Source organism: Patiria miniata, unplaced genomic scaffold (assembly GCF_015706575.1).
Source record: "Patiria miniata isolate m_02_andy unplaced genomic scaffold, ASM1570657v1 HiC_scaffold_29, whole genome shotgun sequence".
NCBI classification, from domain to species: Eukaryota; Metazoa; Echinodermata; class Asteroidea; order Valvatida; family Asterinidae; genus Patiria; species Patiria miniata.
Window position 1 is genome coordinate 8402715 of NW_024037068.1, and position 15616 is coordinate 8418330.

The 15616-nt window shown below is 40.3% G+C and overlaps 1 protein-coding gene across 2 annotated transcripts in view; it reads right to left on the reverse strand.

Moving 5' to 3' along the window:
• Positions 1-4453: 4453 nt before the first annotated feature.
• Positions 4454-15616, reverse strand: part of LOC119735938 (myosin light chain kinase A-like) — a 30038-nt gene continuing 18875 nt past the window's right edge. The window contains exons 4-11 of one of the 2 annotated variants that reach the window (XM_038209894.1): positions 12530-12668; positions 11056-11138; positions 10784-10871; positions 9345-9420; positions 8447-8559; positions 7475-7740; positions 6244-6354; positions 4454-5234 (exon numbers count right to left, since the gene is read on the reverse strand). In XM_038209894.1, coding sequence (XP_038065822.1) covers positions 4995-5234; positions 6244-6354; positions 7475-7740; positions 8447-8559; positions 9345-9420; positions 10784-10871; positions 11056-11138; positions 12530-12668 — 1116 coding nt within the window. In that variant the 3' untranslated portion in view covers positions 4454-4994. The remainder of the gene's footprint in view (positions 5235-6243; positions 6355-7474; positions 7741-8446; positions 8560-9344; positions 9421-10783; positions 10872-11055; positions 11139-12529; positions 12669-15616) is intronic. The other variant, XM_038209895.1, reaches the window with a different exon arrangement.

Sequence of the window (15616 nt, forward strand, 5' to 3'; positions counted from 1 at the left end):
AGTATGGAATGAACATGCGCCTATCAAATCCCCCCCCCCCCCCCCCGCTGCCCCAGGTCCGGGTTTGGTAACATTTTCATGGCCCCGGGTAGGGAATTTGGTCACCCAAAGTCAAAAACATTGTTACCATTGGCGTACTACATGGAAAGGCAATCACTAGTGCGCCCCGCGTAACGTCGGCGATTGTCACTTATTTTGCCCGAGGGTGGGGTGGGGATTTCGTCACTTCAAAAGTGACAATCTCCACGTCTTGGGTGGGGCAGCCCGGGGAGGGGTGGGGAAACAATTGATAGGCGCATTTATAATAGACTTTAAAAATGCAAAGTATTTCGCCACTTCTCGACGACTTTGCGCACAATGACCTGTTTATGGAGTAAAATGGTAACAAAAAAAGGTCATTCGCCTCGATCTTTTTTCGTAAAGTCTTCTTTGATTTTTTTCCCCAGCGGTCCTGTAGAGATATATGATTATTTTGTTACCCAACGGGAATATTTTTTAATCGTTTTCCCCCATCCAACGCACCAAATTCTGTAGCCTATTTGCTCATGCACCTTTTGAGATGGGGGATCCCAGACTAGACGCATTGTCAGATCGAGGAGACAAAAAGGGAACATAGTTGCTTTGCCCATCACATTGCCAATTGATATCTGATTACCGGTATTTCAAGAGTGATTTTTCATGTTGTTGTTACCTTCAGATCCATGGGCTAGAGGCGAAATTTAATTGTTGAAGATATCTCAGCGTTGTACATCTACACAGTTTCCGTACCATGCCAGCTCAGGAAGTGGTTTTGTTATCATAATAAATCATATTGAGTAAACAATATGATCCGTGGAAGTCGATGAACAATTTCTCATTTAACCGGCGCCATTCATACGTTCGAAGCGTTTCCTTTTTAGGCAACAGCCTTAAAAAAAACACCAAGAGGCCCATGGCACGAACACATGTACGTTCGTATATCACATCAAAAATCACGATTTGCAAACAAAAATAAAAACAATTGCACAAAACGGGATACTTTTTTTTACGAGATTTATATTTTATTTTCTAGTTAACATCCTAGCATTTTTACCACACACAAGGCACAAGTGGCGCTTGGAAATAGAAAATATTGAAATCAACCCTTTAAAGTTACTTCTTTGAGCTATGGTTGTCCTGACAAGCTTGGTCTGTCTCTGACCAGTGGTTCACATTAATTGATTCTTGAGCACAAACTCGCAATCATATTTCATATTGTCACTAGCCTCACCAAATATACCAGTCTATTATTACTGTATAATTATTTGATGTCAAGCATTATAACTGTAGTCGCCATCTTGGTCCGGTGTCCCATCACTGACAGTACACTCTGAGATGGATCAAAATGGCAACTGGGGTACCAGCCTAGTTTGGCACGAGTATCATTCTAGCCTGACGGCTGTCGTCCAATAAGACTTTGTTTTGTTAATGACTACATTCTATGAAACACTCTACTGTCACTCAACAAAATCTCAGTTCAGTTACAGCCAAGTAGACCAAGATGGCCTCCTGCAGAATAACAATAACCCCGACTACCTGGTCATTTTGACTTGGAATCTTCCTGATGCATCTTCCAAAATCTACCTGAAAGAACCCAATGGTCACACGATGTAGGTACATGGACTTCATACATTTCAAGGGGCATCAAGCCCCTAAGAACAACACAATAAGGAGATGGGTTCTATCATCCTTCATCCTCCAAAACTTCTGGTGGACTTTTGAGATATCTGGGAGGATTAAAGTTTATTGTCAGCTTCCACATAAAAAAAATAGTTTGTGTATGACCCGTTGTCAAACCGGGCCCTCTCCATAACCAAGGTCTTATTATATCTGAGCAAAGCAAATTTTATGCACCCCCCTCCCAATCAAAGTCGACTTTAGAAATTGTGAAGTCATTTCGATCAGAAATGTGGACAAAGCTGTTGATTGGTCAATTTGGCTGAGACCCGATACAAGGCGCCCGCTGAATGGTCAGAATCTCGAGGTCAAGATGCAGTCTTATTTTGGCATACTTAATCGTTGAATCTCAGGCTGCTCGCATATCATAGACCTTTGCTGTGTCTATTCCATAGACATATAAATACTGGAAGCGAATCAAAGCATAATTCCTAAACAATCTCCCCATTCGCATGTTGTTGTTGGATAGTAGCATCTGAGAGCAGCTTGTAAGCACTCAGTATAAATATCAAAACTGACTCTGAACTTCTGTACACGAATACCGATTTCTGCATTTATGAAGGGATCGATTATGGCGAACTACTTTGCCTGTGAACAAACAGTTGCCTGATTGGAATCATTTTAAGGTGATCCTTATTCCACCACAGCCGTGAAATCTAGCCCAAAATGCATCGTACAACTTCCCAATGAACTTTAGTCACACCAATTTCTGCCAAATTATTGCTGCCAACTCTTTAAGTTACCCATAAAAATGCTATAATTCTGACTGCAATATCACCATCAATACTCAATGAATTATCAACAGACGTCAGGTACTGAAAGCAAGGCGATTTTCACATACATAATCATGTTAGGAAAACATCTCTCAAAAGTTGTCTTGACTGTTGAAAGTAATTTTCCCACCTAACATTTCAATTCATCAAGTCTGTCCCGATATGCAATTCCCCCCAGAAGAGAAGGAAAGAAAGAAAATATTAATACTTGCAAAACGAAAGTGTTGCATAATCATTACAAAAATAGATACATAGCTGTTCATTAAGACACACTCAATTAATAGTCTAGATTATATATTGACATACAGATCCTTGTCATTTGATTGGTGGAACTCACATCACGTGACATTCGTTATTGCTCCCATTCACGCCGGGGCTCAAAAAGTCCCATTCGCCCATGGGGAAAGGGAAATACTATTGAACAGTTAGGATCATTCTTGTTCCATGACGCGGTATTTGTGTGCAAAATGCATGCCGGTGTGCGCGTTCAGCGTAGCGCGTATTGTTCCAAAACGCCAGTGCTACAGAGTTCGGTTAAAACATTTTCGTGAAGGGGTGGTTTGGAAGAGAGAAATAAATTTTCCACCGATTTTGTATTGAAATAAAAGTTCAACTATATCAAATGACAAGGATCTTTATGTCAGTTATATAAAACAAATATTGAGTGGCTTTAAATTGTGAAATGGGAGGGATATTATTGCTCGGTAAAATCTGGACTTTTCCAATTCACTCGCCTTCGCCTCGTGAAATGGAAAAGTCCAGATTTTACCTTGCGACAATATTCCTCCCATTTCACTCTGAGCCACTCAATATTTGTATAATATTCAGGACGGAATTTTAAGAATAATATAGCATACCATAGACTTCTTTTCTTTTTGAATGAGTATATACAGGCATATTTTTTTATTCTAAATTTTCTTTTATAATTGTCTGGTTTCCTTGATAAGGAAATCAAAATGGAATGTTTACGCAGATGTTTTCTGGTGTGTTAAACCACAGCCGCCTCCGTTCGGCCATCTTTGTCACACACCCAGACTGCTTAAACAGTGATCAGTGTAGAGCTGGGTGATACATCACAGGCACCACACTGAATCGGTAACAGATAATTTTTCTGTATTTCTTTTTCCGTTTAACCACATTTTCAAGCTCTAACTTTGAGATGCTGCCAATCATTAGAGAATTTTTAAAAAAGGACGTTTCCACAAATTTGTACAGATCACATGACATTATTGCTCTACAGTAAAAAAGGGTGATCAAGGAACGGTGTTGGGTCCTCATCAATCGATTAAATGAGTGAATAGTCATTTTCAGGGATCATGTAACTGACATCAACACATGTGTGTACATGTATTACTTTTCTCACTCTGGTTTGAATACTTGTTGCAATGGGCGGGCCGTCACTGCGTCATGGGGCAGTTTTTATTTTTACAGTAGAGGACAGACACACAAAGGGGAATAAATTGTCAGGCAAATTAGGACCGAGTTGTGGGGACTTTCTGCTGTTCCCTACAGCGTCATCGGTCCCCATAGTACCATGGGACAACTCATGTGTAGTCCCCACAGCTACGGAACAAGCATGTGTGTACATACAGTACAGTAGAGGACAGACACACAAAGGGGAATAAATTGTCAGGCAAATTAGGACCGAGTTATGGGGACTTTCTGCCGTTCCCTACAGCGTCTTTGGTCCCCATAGTACCATGGGACAACTCGTGTGTAGTCCCCACAACTACGGAACAAGTATGTGTGTACATACAGTACAGTAGAGGACAGACACACAAAGGGGAATAAATTGTCAGGCAAATTAGGACCGAGTTGTGAGGACTTTCTGCTGTCCCCACAGTCCCCATAGTACCATGGGACAACTCGTGTGTAGTCCCCACAGCTACGGAACAAGTATGTGTGTACATACAGTAGAGGACAGACACACAAAGGGAGAACAAAAGATCCTGTCAGTCCTCGAACCTTGGGTCTTTTGTTGGAAACGATCCCCGATTGTACGGTGATGTGCTTAGTCTATGAAAGAGTGTTATATTACAGGGACAAAGGGAAACACAAAGCATTGTCCTCGGGCGTATAGACAAACATGACTGAGTGTGCTCCTGCGTAACACACACAAGTAAAATCTTGGATCCAATTTGAACAGGAACCATATGCATCCGAGTACCATCAAATACAGTAGGAAGGATGAGGCAGTGGATGGAATACTCATTACGCTTTCGCCAAAAAAAAACAGAAGATGAGCTGGCGCTATATTTACCAAGAATACTTGAGCAATCAAAGAGCCGACCACTGGTGGCCTAATATATAAATACGCGCATACAGGTAATCACATCGCCAAGATGCTTACAGGCAAATCTTGATTACTTCATAAATAAGTCTTCGATGATGTGTACAAATCTAAGAGCTGGATATTTTTCTGTCTTTAATAAAAAAAAGAAACTTGACTCCTAGATGATAAATTTACGGAGGACCTGCCAGAGCAAGTTCAGTTTGACGCTTTTTTTGGAGGGAAAAAAAATGGTCTCAGCTGCCAACTGGAGGTTTCCGCTTGGATTTCGCGGCGATCGCGGCCGCTTTTGGGGAGCGGGGTTTGGTGGCGGCCGTTCTTGCGGAAACTTCTCCAGATCTGTGCGGAGATGCTTTAGACTGAGATGGTGGCTGTACATGTACGGCTGTCCGAGATCGTGGGGGCGGGGCCTTGGAAGCCTGGCCGGAGGGCGTGGTGGAGGTGGCCGCTTTGGTCCTGTGCGAACCGTTTGACGACTGTGGGAGAAGTGAAATTTAAAGAGTAATATTAATTATAATATAGTTGGTAATTTTGCTAGGAACCTTCCAGAATCCTTCGAAATCCTCACCTCTGCCGGACACAAATGGCACATTTTGAAGGATTATCAATTGAGGATTATAAACAACTGCCCAAATTTTTCCTGAGTGAAGTTAAAAATGTGTAAACAATGCTGATAACTTCATTGCAGGAAGTAGTGGGTATTTGAGGTTAGTAAGGGTACCGGGTAACCTACTGAGGTAAAACCAAGTGCCCAAATACCAGTAAAAGACGGTTTTATCCAAACTGAAGGGTACCAACAACCCACAACCTGGTAAATTTGCTCTATTGTCAGGAACTCTGGCCCTTAACAAAACTTAACAGTGTGAGTATTGGCAGTGTCTGAAGAGCTTTACAGCTGTATCGTGTAAACTGCAACTTTTTGGCGAGAGTCATCTGTCGCACGTTAAAATGTACATAAACGTGAAATCTGTTTTGGTTTTCAATGCAACCTGGTTTTCATTTCAAAAACTCTCCACAAATGGCATGTAACACCTTTCTTTTTCATTGTCTAAGAAGTTACTAAAGTAATTTGTAAAGTTGGTTGCGGGTACCCAAATCCAATCATCTTGAACCAGTTCCTGACAGTACCCGGCTCCGGGCCCAATTTCACGGCGCTGCTAAGCACACAAATTTGCTTAGCACAAAAAAAAGTCTGGCTTATAAAAGCAGGTTATCAGCCAAAAACTCCATGTGATTTTCATGCTAAGCAAACAACAGCTGAATACTAATCACGAGCAATATACATCTCGTGCAGTTTTGGCTGGTAACCTGCTTTTATAAGCCGGCCTGTTTTTGTGCTAAACAAATTGTTGTGCTTAGCAGCGTCATGAATTGGCCCCTGATGTGCACCCCTAAGCGGGAAGAGCATTATGAGTTATGTTTGGCGTCATCTGAGTGCTACAGTGTAATTTGAATTTCCGTTACTCAAACTTAGAGTTCACTCACGGAATTCCTCGATGTGCTTGATTTTGATGTATGTGTCGTTTTCCTTGAAGACATACTGCTCTTTTCACTGGCTGACTTTAAACACGGGACATCTTCGGATGGTTTTACACCCTGTTTAAACAACGACAAAAAAAGACAAAATGAAACTAGTCATGCCCGATGTCAATGTCAGATTCTTTTTTTTGCAGTTTAAGATTCCTCTATTTACTCAACAACTATTTCCAATGATCAAAACAGCTGTTATTCAATGCCTGCCAATCCACAAAATTGCTTTGGTAAACAATTAGGAGGAAGGGTGTGCCGAATATTCCAATCATCCAACAAAAAGCCCAATAGCCTTTTCCGATTCAAATATTCAAGAAAAACATTGCATGGTTTTCTCGTCTGACAAATTCTCCACTTTGTTTGACAGGTACTTGGACTTCAGAGCTTCTGTGAGGAATATTAGCCCTCAATGCATCTCAAAAAATCTTTTATATTTCTGCTGGTCAGCTACAGGTACCTCAAAAAGGGAAATATACTGCATGCCTTGTGATTCACTTGAGATTGACTTGTGATTAACTTGTAATTGACTTATGATCACTTGTGATTGTCTTGTGATTGCCTTGCGATGACTTATGATTGACCAGTGATGACTTGTGATTGTCTTTGTGATTGACTTGTGGGAACCTGACTACAACTTAAAGGGAATATACAACATTTGCAAACATTGAAAAATAAAACTACCAAGTTTTTACGAAATACCTTACTAGGATGTTGGTAAATGACAGTCTAAAGCATCCTGTAAAATTATGGCACCTGGTGTGAAGTCATTTTCAATAAAATGGTATTTTTGTATACATTTCCAATGGTGGTCGGCCGACCACCGTTGGAAAAACCTAACTATTTTTCAACTACTGCTCCAACTTTACACTTTTTGCAGTCCAAATTTTGTTTGCTATTGGTTACGGGTGTAGGCCAGCTAGACTGGTTCCCTTACCTTACAATTTTCCGGCATCTATAAATTGGTCCATTTTATCTTTAGTGGAGTCAAGGAACCAGACCACTTGAACATTTTTGTTTTTCTTGGTTTTTCCCAGCATTTTCGAACACAAAACTTTAAACATGTCAGTGTAACAATATTTGATCTATTATACTAACCCCACAAATAGTTCATTTCTGAAAATTACAGCAAAAGCCAATGATGTACATTCCCTTTAAGTTCCTACATCTCTCAAACCCATAATCGCACCTCCTCCTTGGGGTGTGTCCCCCCTCCTCCGACTCCAACCCCTCCTTCTGACTCGGCCTCCCCGGTGATGTTGGCGTTGGAGTCCACCTGCCCGTTCTCTTCCAGCATCAGTTCATCCTTCCACTGTTTCATCATCTCCAGGACGTTCTTGGGCCCGTCGCTGTCCGAGCCTTTCTCCCCCGTGATCCAGGGGTGGTGGAGGAGCTCGCTGGCTGTCAGCCGATGGGCTGGGTCTACCGTCAGCAAACCCTGGATGGCATTCTTGGCTGTGGAACAGTCAAAGGGCCCATATCACAGATTTGTTTGTTAAATGCAATCCTTGAAATGACCCTTGTGTTCCATGGGGCCTACAGCCCTGGCCAAAAAAATTTCCTTTTCCATTCTGTATCTGGATTTGGTTAAAGGGAATATACAATATTTGCAAACATCAAAAAACAAAAATACCAAATTATTATGAAATACCGTTTGGCAGTCTTAAGCATCCAGTAAAGTCATGGCACCTGGTGTGCTGTCATTTTCAAGAAAAGTAGTATTTTTGTATCAATTTCCAACACTGGTCGGCTGAACAGCGTTGGAAAAACCTGGCTTTTGAAAAATACTGCCCCCAGTTTACCATATTTAGTTAGTCTGCATTTTGTTTGCAATCGATCACACACCTATGAACGGGTACAAGCCAGCTAGACTGGTTCCCTGACCTCGCAATTCCCAGACGTCTATCAATTTCTCAGTTTCATCTTAAGTGGGGTCAGGGAACCAGAAAACAGGAACATGATTTTTTTCTTGGTTTTTCCAGTATCTACAAACACAACACTTCAAACGAGTCAGTGTAACAATATTCGCTATAAAATACTAACCCCCTAAATCCATCCATTCCTGAAAATTACAGCCAAAAATGTTGTATATTCCCTTTTAGTCAGCAAAGCCTCTCGAGAGGAATGTTGCGCCTACTTTTCCCCGGAGGTTTAAAGTTACCTTCACTGCTGACTTTCTTCCAAACAGCACCTGAAAAGTCTAATTCTCCTTTTCTGATTGCCTCATATAAACTGTCTTCATCCCGGCCGGTGAAGGGTGGGTATCCAGATAATCTGTAGGAATAAAAAAAAAAAACTGGAGGATACTACAAGATCCACTGATTTTGTGGGTTTGAAGGTGAAAAGAAAGCTAAAAATGAAAAAAAAAACCAAGAAAAAAGCAAGCACTTGATTGCTTGTTTCAGTCAAATCCTTTCAATGTGAAAGTGCTGACAGATGTTAAACAACCCAGCTTCATATCAATATACCTGTATGAAACCATGATTACTTGTGATGTTGGTTCATACTTGGCACGAAAGTGAACACAAACATGAGCCTGTCATGTCTGGGCAAGGTTTCACGCTGCTACATTGTAACTCGTAAAAGTTGAACACATTTCAACTCTGGAAAGTTTTGCAGTGAGTTTGCACCCTAACCGCCCTGAATCCTTCAAAATCCTCTTTGCCAGAGTGAAGGGAATTTGGAGGATTGAGGTTACATGGCAAAAGTGCGTTACTGATTTCGTAGGATGTACTTTGTCAAGGTCTTGGGCCAGACCTTGTGTTGTTTTTGCTCAGCCATGCATATGCTTGAAATCCTCCGTACTGCTCCAATATGTCACTGGCCAAGCCTCAACATATTGACAGTCACTGCCGCAGGATTTTGCAGGATTCAGGCAATGGTCACCCCTCCACAGACACCATATTCAAGAAAAAATGGGGAAATTTGCAGGATTGAGGCTATGCTAGTTTTCCATGAGGCAAATTGAAGGATTTTGCAGGATTGAGGCTACATGGCCTAGGGAGTTAGTATGAAGCAACCTTTAAAAAAATATTTTTTGATGTCAAGTCCATACTTACAGCATATACGCAATAACACCTATACTCCACACATCACATTGTTGGCTGTAGCCTTGATTGTCTATTACTTCAGGTGCTACACACACAAAACAAAGAACAAAATACAGATGAGAATACACCTTATAAGTCATCCATTTTCAACCCATTAGCACTTGTATCACATTGAACTAAAGTTAATTTCTTCCTTGATGAATCCATACCACCATGGAGATTTGGGGCGGTATAAAGAGTACCAGGCAGGGCACTTTTGGGCAGTACAGGGACTAATAGGTTTAAGTACCTACATGTTCATAAGTAAAGTAACAGTAAAGTGTGCCTCCAGTCAATATGGCTCATCAGGCTGACATTCGTCACCAGTACACTTGGCAAGAAAATACTGGGATGCCAGTCCATCGCTGGTTGCCCCACAGCTAACACCAGTACTTCTGGCAGGAGAGAAGCAAGTAGATGTGCCCTTGCCAGGACCATATCACAACAAAGGTCCAATCGTTAGGACAATTTTGACCAAGATTTCGGTCTTCAACTGTTCGCACAACATTTTTCTGGTCTCTTTAAAAATCTAACAACTGGCGTGTGGTCCCCACAACTACGGAACAAGTCCATTTGTATGTGTGGCTTGCCCATGGACATCAAATTCCAGCATCTGGATTGGAACCCCTTACATTCTATAAACAAGCTGCAAGCCCTACCCATTAGGCCACGCTCCAAAAAGTACGTTAGGTATTTTTTTTTTTTTCTCACTGGCTGTCACAGAGCACTAATTACAAGAAAAACAAGACAAAGTAAGCCAAGTAGAGCTGGTCCTAGAGCACACAAAATGCTATTCAATTTTTGCCTGGGTTATTTTGACCATCTCTCAGCCGGGGTGGGGGGATTCTGCCCCCCCCCCAAGATCTCGGCCATCGAGTGACGAACCATTATGAAACTCGGTACATGCATAGAACAACTTATCATAAACATACCCCAGAAATTTTGTAACTATAGGTCAAAGGGTTTTGGAATTATAGCAAATTTATTATTCATATGCATGAATGGCAATTCTGCTCTGTGTACACTACAGGTACATATATGGGGAAATTCAGTTTTCACAGAAATTTTTTCGATGCGCTGCAACCCGTGGTTCGATTTTTAAGGTTTTGGTATCAAAAGATGTGCAAGGCTCGAGGCTAAAAAGTCATAACAGCTTGGGTGGCGATATCTTTTTTTGAGGCTATCGCGGAATCTGCCCCCCCCCCCCCCGGCCCCTTTAGGGCTAAGCAACGCTTATTCACAAGAGACAGTCAGTGACTGAGTCAGTAAGTCAATCGGTCAGTTAGAAAGCGAACTATAGTCTAGCCCCTCTTGGACCATCAAAAATATACCTTTTCTAATTTACATTTTAAGATTCAATTTCAACCTCAATAGTACACTGCGATTCAAGATTCTTAATCTAGTCTTACCCATGTACATTGGTGTGCCACACATTGTCTGCATCATGGAATCACTGCCGGCCCTTCCCTTGAGAATGGACAAGCCAAAATCTGACAGCTGCCAAGACAAAAGAATGAAAGAATTTTACAATGATTTCCAGCTGGTGTAGCACTTGGAAAAGCAACATTGAAACATGAAATTTTGGAGGATTTGGGAGGGTTAAGGATGGTTCCCAACAAGGTGCAGAGGGGGGTTAGGGTTAAGTTCTGTGAAGGGAAACCACAGTGACTGCAGTACATACCTTGATATTGAGGTGATCGTCCTCATGCTCTGGGTCTCGACTAAGTAGAATATTATCAAGTTTTATATCTCTGTGCACAATATCTGAAAAAAAAGGAGAGAAACATAAACATAACCATCATGAAAAAATAAAACAGATGTACACAGAAATGGCTGAAATTCTGAGCTGAAAAAGCTGCCATGGGATATGTATGTATAATCGACGGGCTATTAAAGTTGATGCAAATAAGGCCCCCCCCCCAAAAAAAAACCCGCCCAAAACCATCAATGTGTACCTTTTACCCTTGACTAAACGCGGACGCCTCCACATGATCGTACACACAAAAATAGGCAAAAAAAGTTCCCTACATACCTACCTACCCTTTTGTCAAATGCCATGTAATCGGAAGCAGAACAATTTTTTTGGGCCTAATTCAATGTTCAAATCATCAAATGTTCATTCGTTCAAACATTTGAGTATTCTTTCTAGGTTAAAAGAAGGACGTTTTGTCAACAAAATGGAAACTATATAGCAGTCCTCACAATACAGAACCTACACATTATCTTTCTTTAATATAAATGTGCAGCTTCTTATTGTCTACTCACTTGTATTAATAACAATGTAACAAATTATTAAACAGGATTGGCAAACATGTAAACACAACTCTAGAATCAAATCTTTTTGTCTTTCATGTTGATCTAACTCTAGAATCAAATCTTTCTGTCTTTCATGTTGATCTAACTGTATTTCTTTTCAATCAAATAAAAAATATTACTAGGCCTAAGCCTCAAATGTACATCGTATTTGAAAATTAATCCAATAATCAACGGACCGTTTCACGGATACCGTCACTTTTTGATATGTTGTCATCTTAGAGGGCATTCCATTGAAAATACGTCACATCATGCCATTGCATTGGGAGCATGATAAGACTATATCTCAGATTAACATGTGACCACAAAGATGGCGGTATCCGTGAATTGGTCTATGCCTAGCCATTTCACTATCAATGAATATAAGATTTTAGGCTTTGCATGGTGGAGTTTCAGATAGTTTCGGTTTGCTTTAACACCATGTGGTATTAAATAACTACTGTTGCTCAGTAGATATGAGTTCTGATAAGAACTTGTCCTGCTTATTATCAACTTTCGCTAAGTAGTTTTTAAATCTGATAATCCTGTTTAGTTCCCAAACAACTTGTCTTTGGCCTCAACGTTTCGACTAGCCAGCTTTAGTCATCGGCAGGAGAAATCGGCATCGTTTCGGTTTGCGGTAACACCATGTGGTTATAACTACTGCTTAGGAGATATTTAGTTTTGAAAAGAACTTGTCCTGCTTATTATCAACTTTCGCTAGGTAGTTTTTAGTTCTGATAAGAACAGTCCTGTTCAGTTCCAAAAGAACTTGTCTTTGGCCTCAATGTTTCGACTAGCCAGGTTTAGTCATCGGCAGGTGAAATCGGCATCTCAGATCCGAATGTTCAGCCGTTCCTTACCATTTTTGTGTAGATAGGAGACAGTACTGGTCAATCTGTTAATGGTTGTCCTTGTGTCTTCCTCTGAGAATGCTCCTTTCTCCTTAAATAAATCGCTTATCTCTCCTCCGTTGCACAGCTCAAATACTAGGTACATTTTCTGGGGAGGCAACCAAAAAAAACAAAATGTGAACGATGCCTTTCATTGATGCAATGTGCATGTACCGGTAGTACAATTATTGTATGCTCAAACCTCTGTGGGAACTTTTTGAGAAAAAACATTCAAAGTCTGACTTGGTTGGGACTGGAACCCATGACCATCAAAAGTCAACTTACCGGTAGGCATGAATGAGTTTGCCTTCAAACTTACATGTAGATATCAAAATACTTTTTCAGACAAATGTTAAGATTTTCATATTTATTATTTAATACACAAGTGTAAGGCGTTCTGGCAAAATGAGATACAACTGGGCAGAGGTCGAATTACGGATATTAGGAAACAGAATAATGTCTCCCTACAATACTGTTCGTTGCACTTCAATCTGACATTCAGTGGACAAGTTATGGCTGTTTAACGTTCGCATTTATTGACATGTCAAAAAAAGCACAAATACTGAGAAAAGGGCATTACAAGTTTTGAGTTTTGTAAATGAAAGATACCAATCCTTTTTTCCTGAAAAACACTTTTCCCCCCACAAAATTTACACTATTTCTATAAAATACATGTGGTAGAAATATCAGAGATAACAAATATCAATAAATGTGAAAATTGGAAAAAAATCATCCCCATTTTTTTTTTGGTGTGCATTTTTCTCCACTACAGCCTGTGCCTAGTTCTGCCTCATTTGCCAGAGTGACTCACAAATATACTTTATCATGACAGGTTTAGATAACAGCATAAATAAACATAATTAGTTGAGGATTCATAAACCATGCATTACCAACATTTTAATCAGACACAATTGTTAAAAATAAAGCTTGTTTAAAATATGTTGTAAAAAAAGAAGATTCTTTTGTTTTTCGTAATTCTTCTTTTCCCTTAGAGATGGACAGACTACATGTTCATACGGAAACTACACATTACTAAAGTTTTTGTTCATGAAATATATGTTGGGGTCACAGGTCGATTTTGCTTAATTTGTTGTATTTTTCCCCCCCAGTTTTCCCCCCGAGCAGATTTATCAACATTCCTGACTCATATTTAGCACTAATGGGTTGTACTTCCTAAAAATCCACTTGAGAATTGACCCATTTGTATGGAACAAATGTGTGCACTTTGTCCGTCTGATACGGTTGTCTGTATGCACTTTGCTATCTTGTCTGGGGAAAAGAGTTCAATACATTTCATGTTAGTTGGATACCTTTAATTGCCCTCTTAAGAAATGTGCATGATATGGTCTACAGTGTTTGAGTTTCCTTTATAAATGGTTGCCATTGTAAGAAACTAATTAATGTAATGTAATGTAATGTAAGAAATTAAAGTAAAAAACTAAACTTTTGAATAAATTAAATATGCAGAACTTGTTACCGGTAGCTAAGTACAATATTTCACCGTTCACCCTTTTTATTTTTCTTCATCTGATTGGATTACAGAATTGCTAATTAATCCCTTGAGCACTTTTACTAGAAAGTATCCTGAATCCGCCAAAATCCACCAATTTGGTCACGCAAAAAAATGTTGGTGTCCTGAGTCCATCAGAATCCACCAGTGAGTCCATCAGAATCCACCAGTGCAGTATATACCTCGTATATACATAGCCAAGGAGTTCAACTGTTGAGATCCTGAATCCATCAAAGTCTTCCAACTGCACAATATGGAGGTATCCTGAATCCTTCAAAATCCTGCAGTACCGCTAGGCTTACAATCCTGAATCCATCAAAATCCTCCCAACTTTTTCAATATGGAGGTATCCTAAATCCGCCGAAATCCTCCGAAACAGGGGTGTGGATTTTGAAGGATTCAGGTACGTTAGGGTTAATAAATTTGTGCTCCTGTTTCCATAGTGCTCTGGAACACGCACTCCGCAGGTGTACGCGATCGAGGACACTTGGTACGATCCTAGCACATTTACATGTAGCGCGTAATTAATTTTCTTATTGGCTCATGAGTGACAATCAAACGAGTAACGGATTCTTCTATTGGCTGAAAAATGACAAGGATGTATTTTCCGGCCTGTGAAGGGATGAAATGCCAGAGTTTTTACCCCAAACATGAAAAAAAGCTGGAAACCTGGCCTCCCTGTCCTTAGCAAACTCAGTCATTCTTCTCACGTTTCTTTGTTATTACTTGGCAACAACACTAAGATAATTATTATAAACCAGTTTTAATTTTTTGAAACTGTGACCCGACTTTCCAAGGCTCACTCGCTTTCCAAGACTGACAGCCAATCAAATTTTATGTAATTTGGTTGTAAGGAGAAAAAAGTCCAGGTACACAATGACTTTCTATTGTGTTGTTGATTTCTGGATGATAATGAAAGAAACTAGAGGAAAGAAGGAATAAAACCTGAGGAAATGCCGAGTGCATTCTTAAATTGTGCAGTCCTTCTATTTTGAGGCGTGCGATCACACCCCCACGCCATCACACGCCTAAATGCTTCCTGAGAAGTGCGAATAATCGCACGCCTGAATCCTCAGTACCACACACCTCGGCATACATTTACAGCATAATTACACTTCATAATTTGTGAAAAAGGAAAGATTCCCATATCTGGCCATCACTAATTTTTCCCTTCAGTGACCTATCAGCCATCAGAAAGTGATAGGTCCTAGAAAGTTAAATTTAGCAGGGAAAATATTGCAGTATTTACTGAGAAAACACTTAGAAATGTTCAGACCAGTCTCATACGGTTTGTGCACAGGGTGACAAGTGATGGCCACATTTGGGAATCTTTTCGTGAAAAATATAAAAGCATGTCAGTGAAGAGAAAATGGTTTTATTGTAAACCAAGATGAATATTATGAAGAAGAAAAAAACAGATTGTTCAGTGCCAGCTTGGACCACAGAATCACACGCCTAGAAAAATCACACGCCTAGAAAAATCACACGCTTAGAAAAATCACACGCCTAGAAAAATCCAGGTGTGCCTTTTTCCACACCCCTGTGAT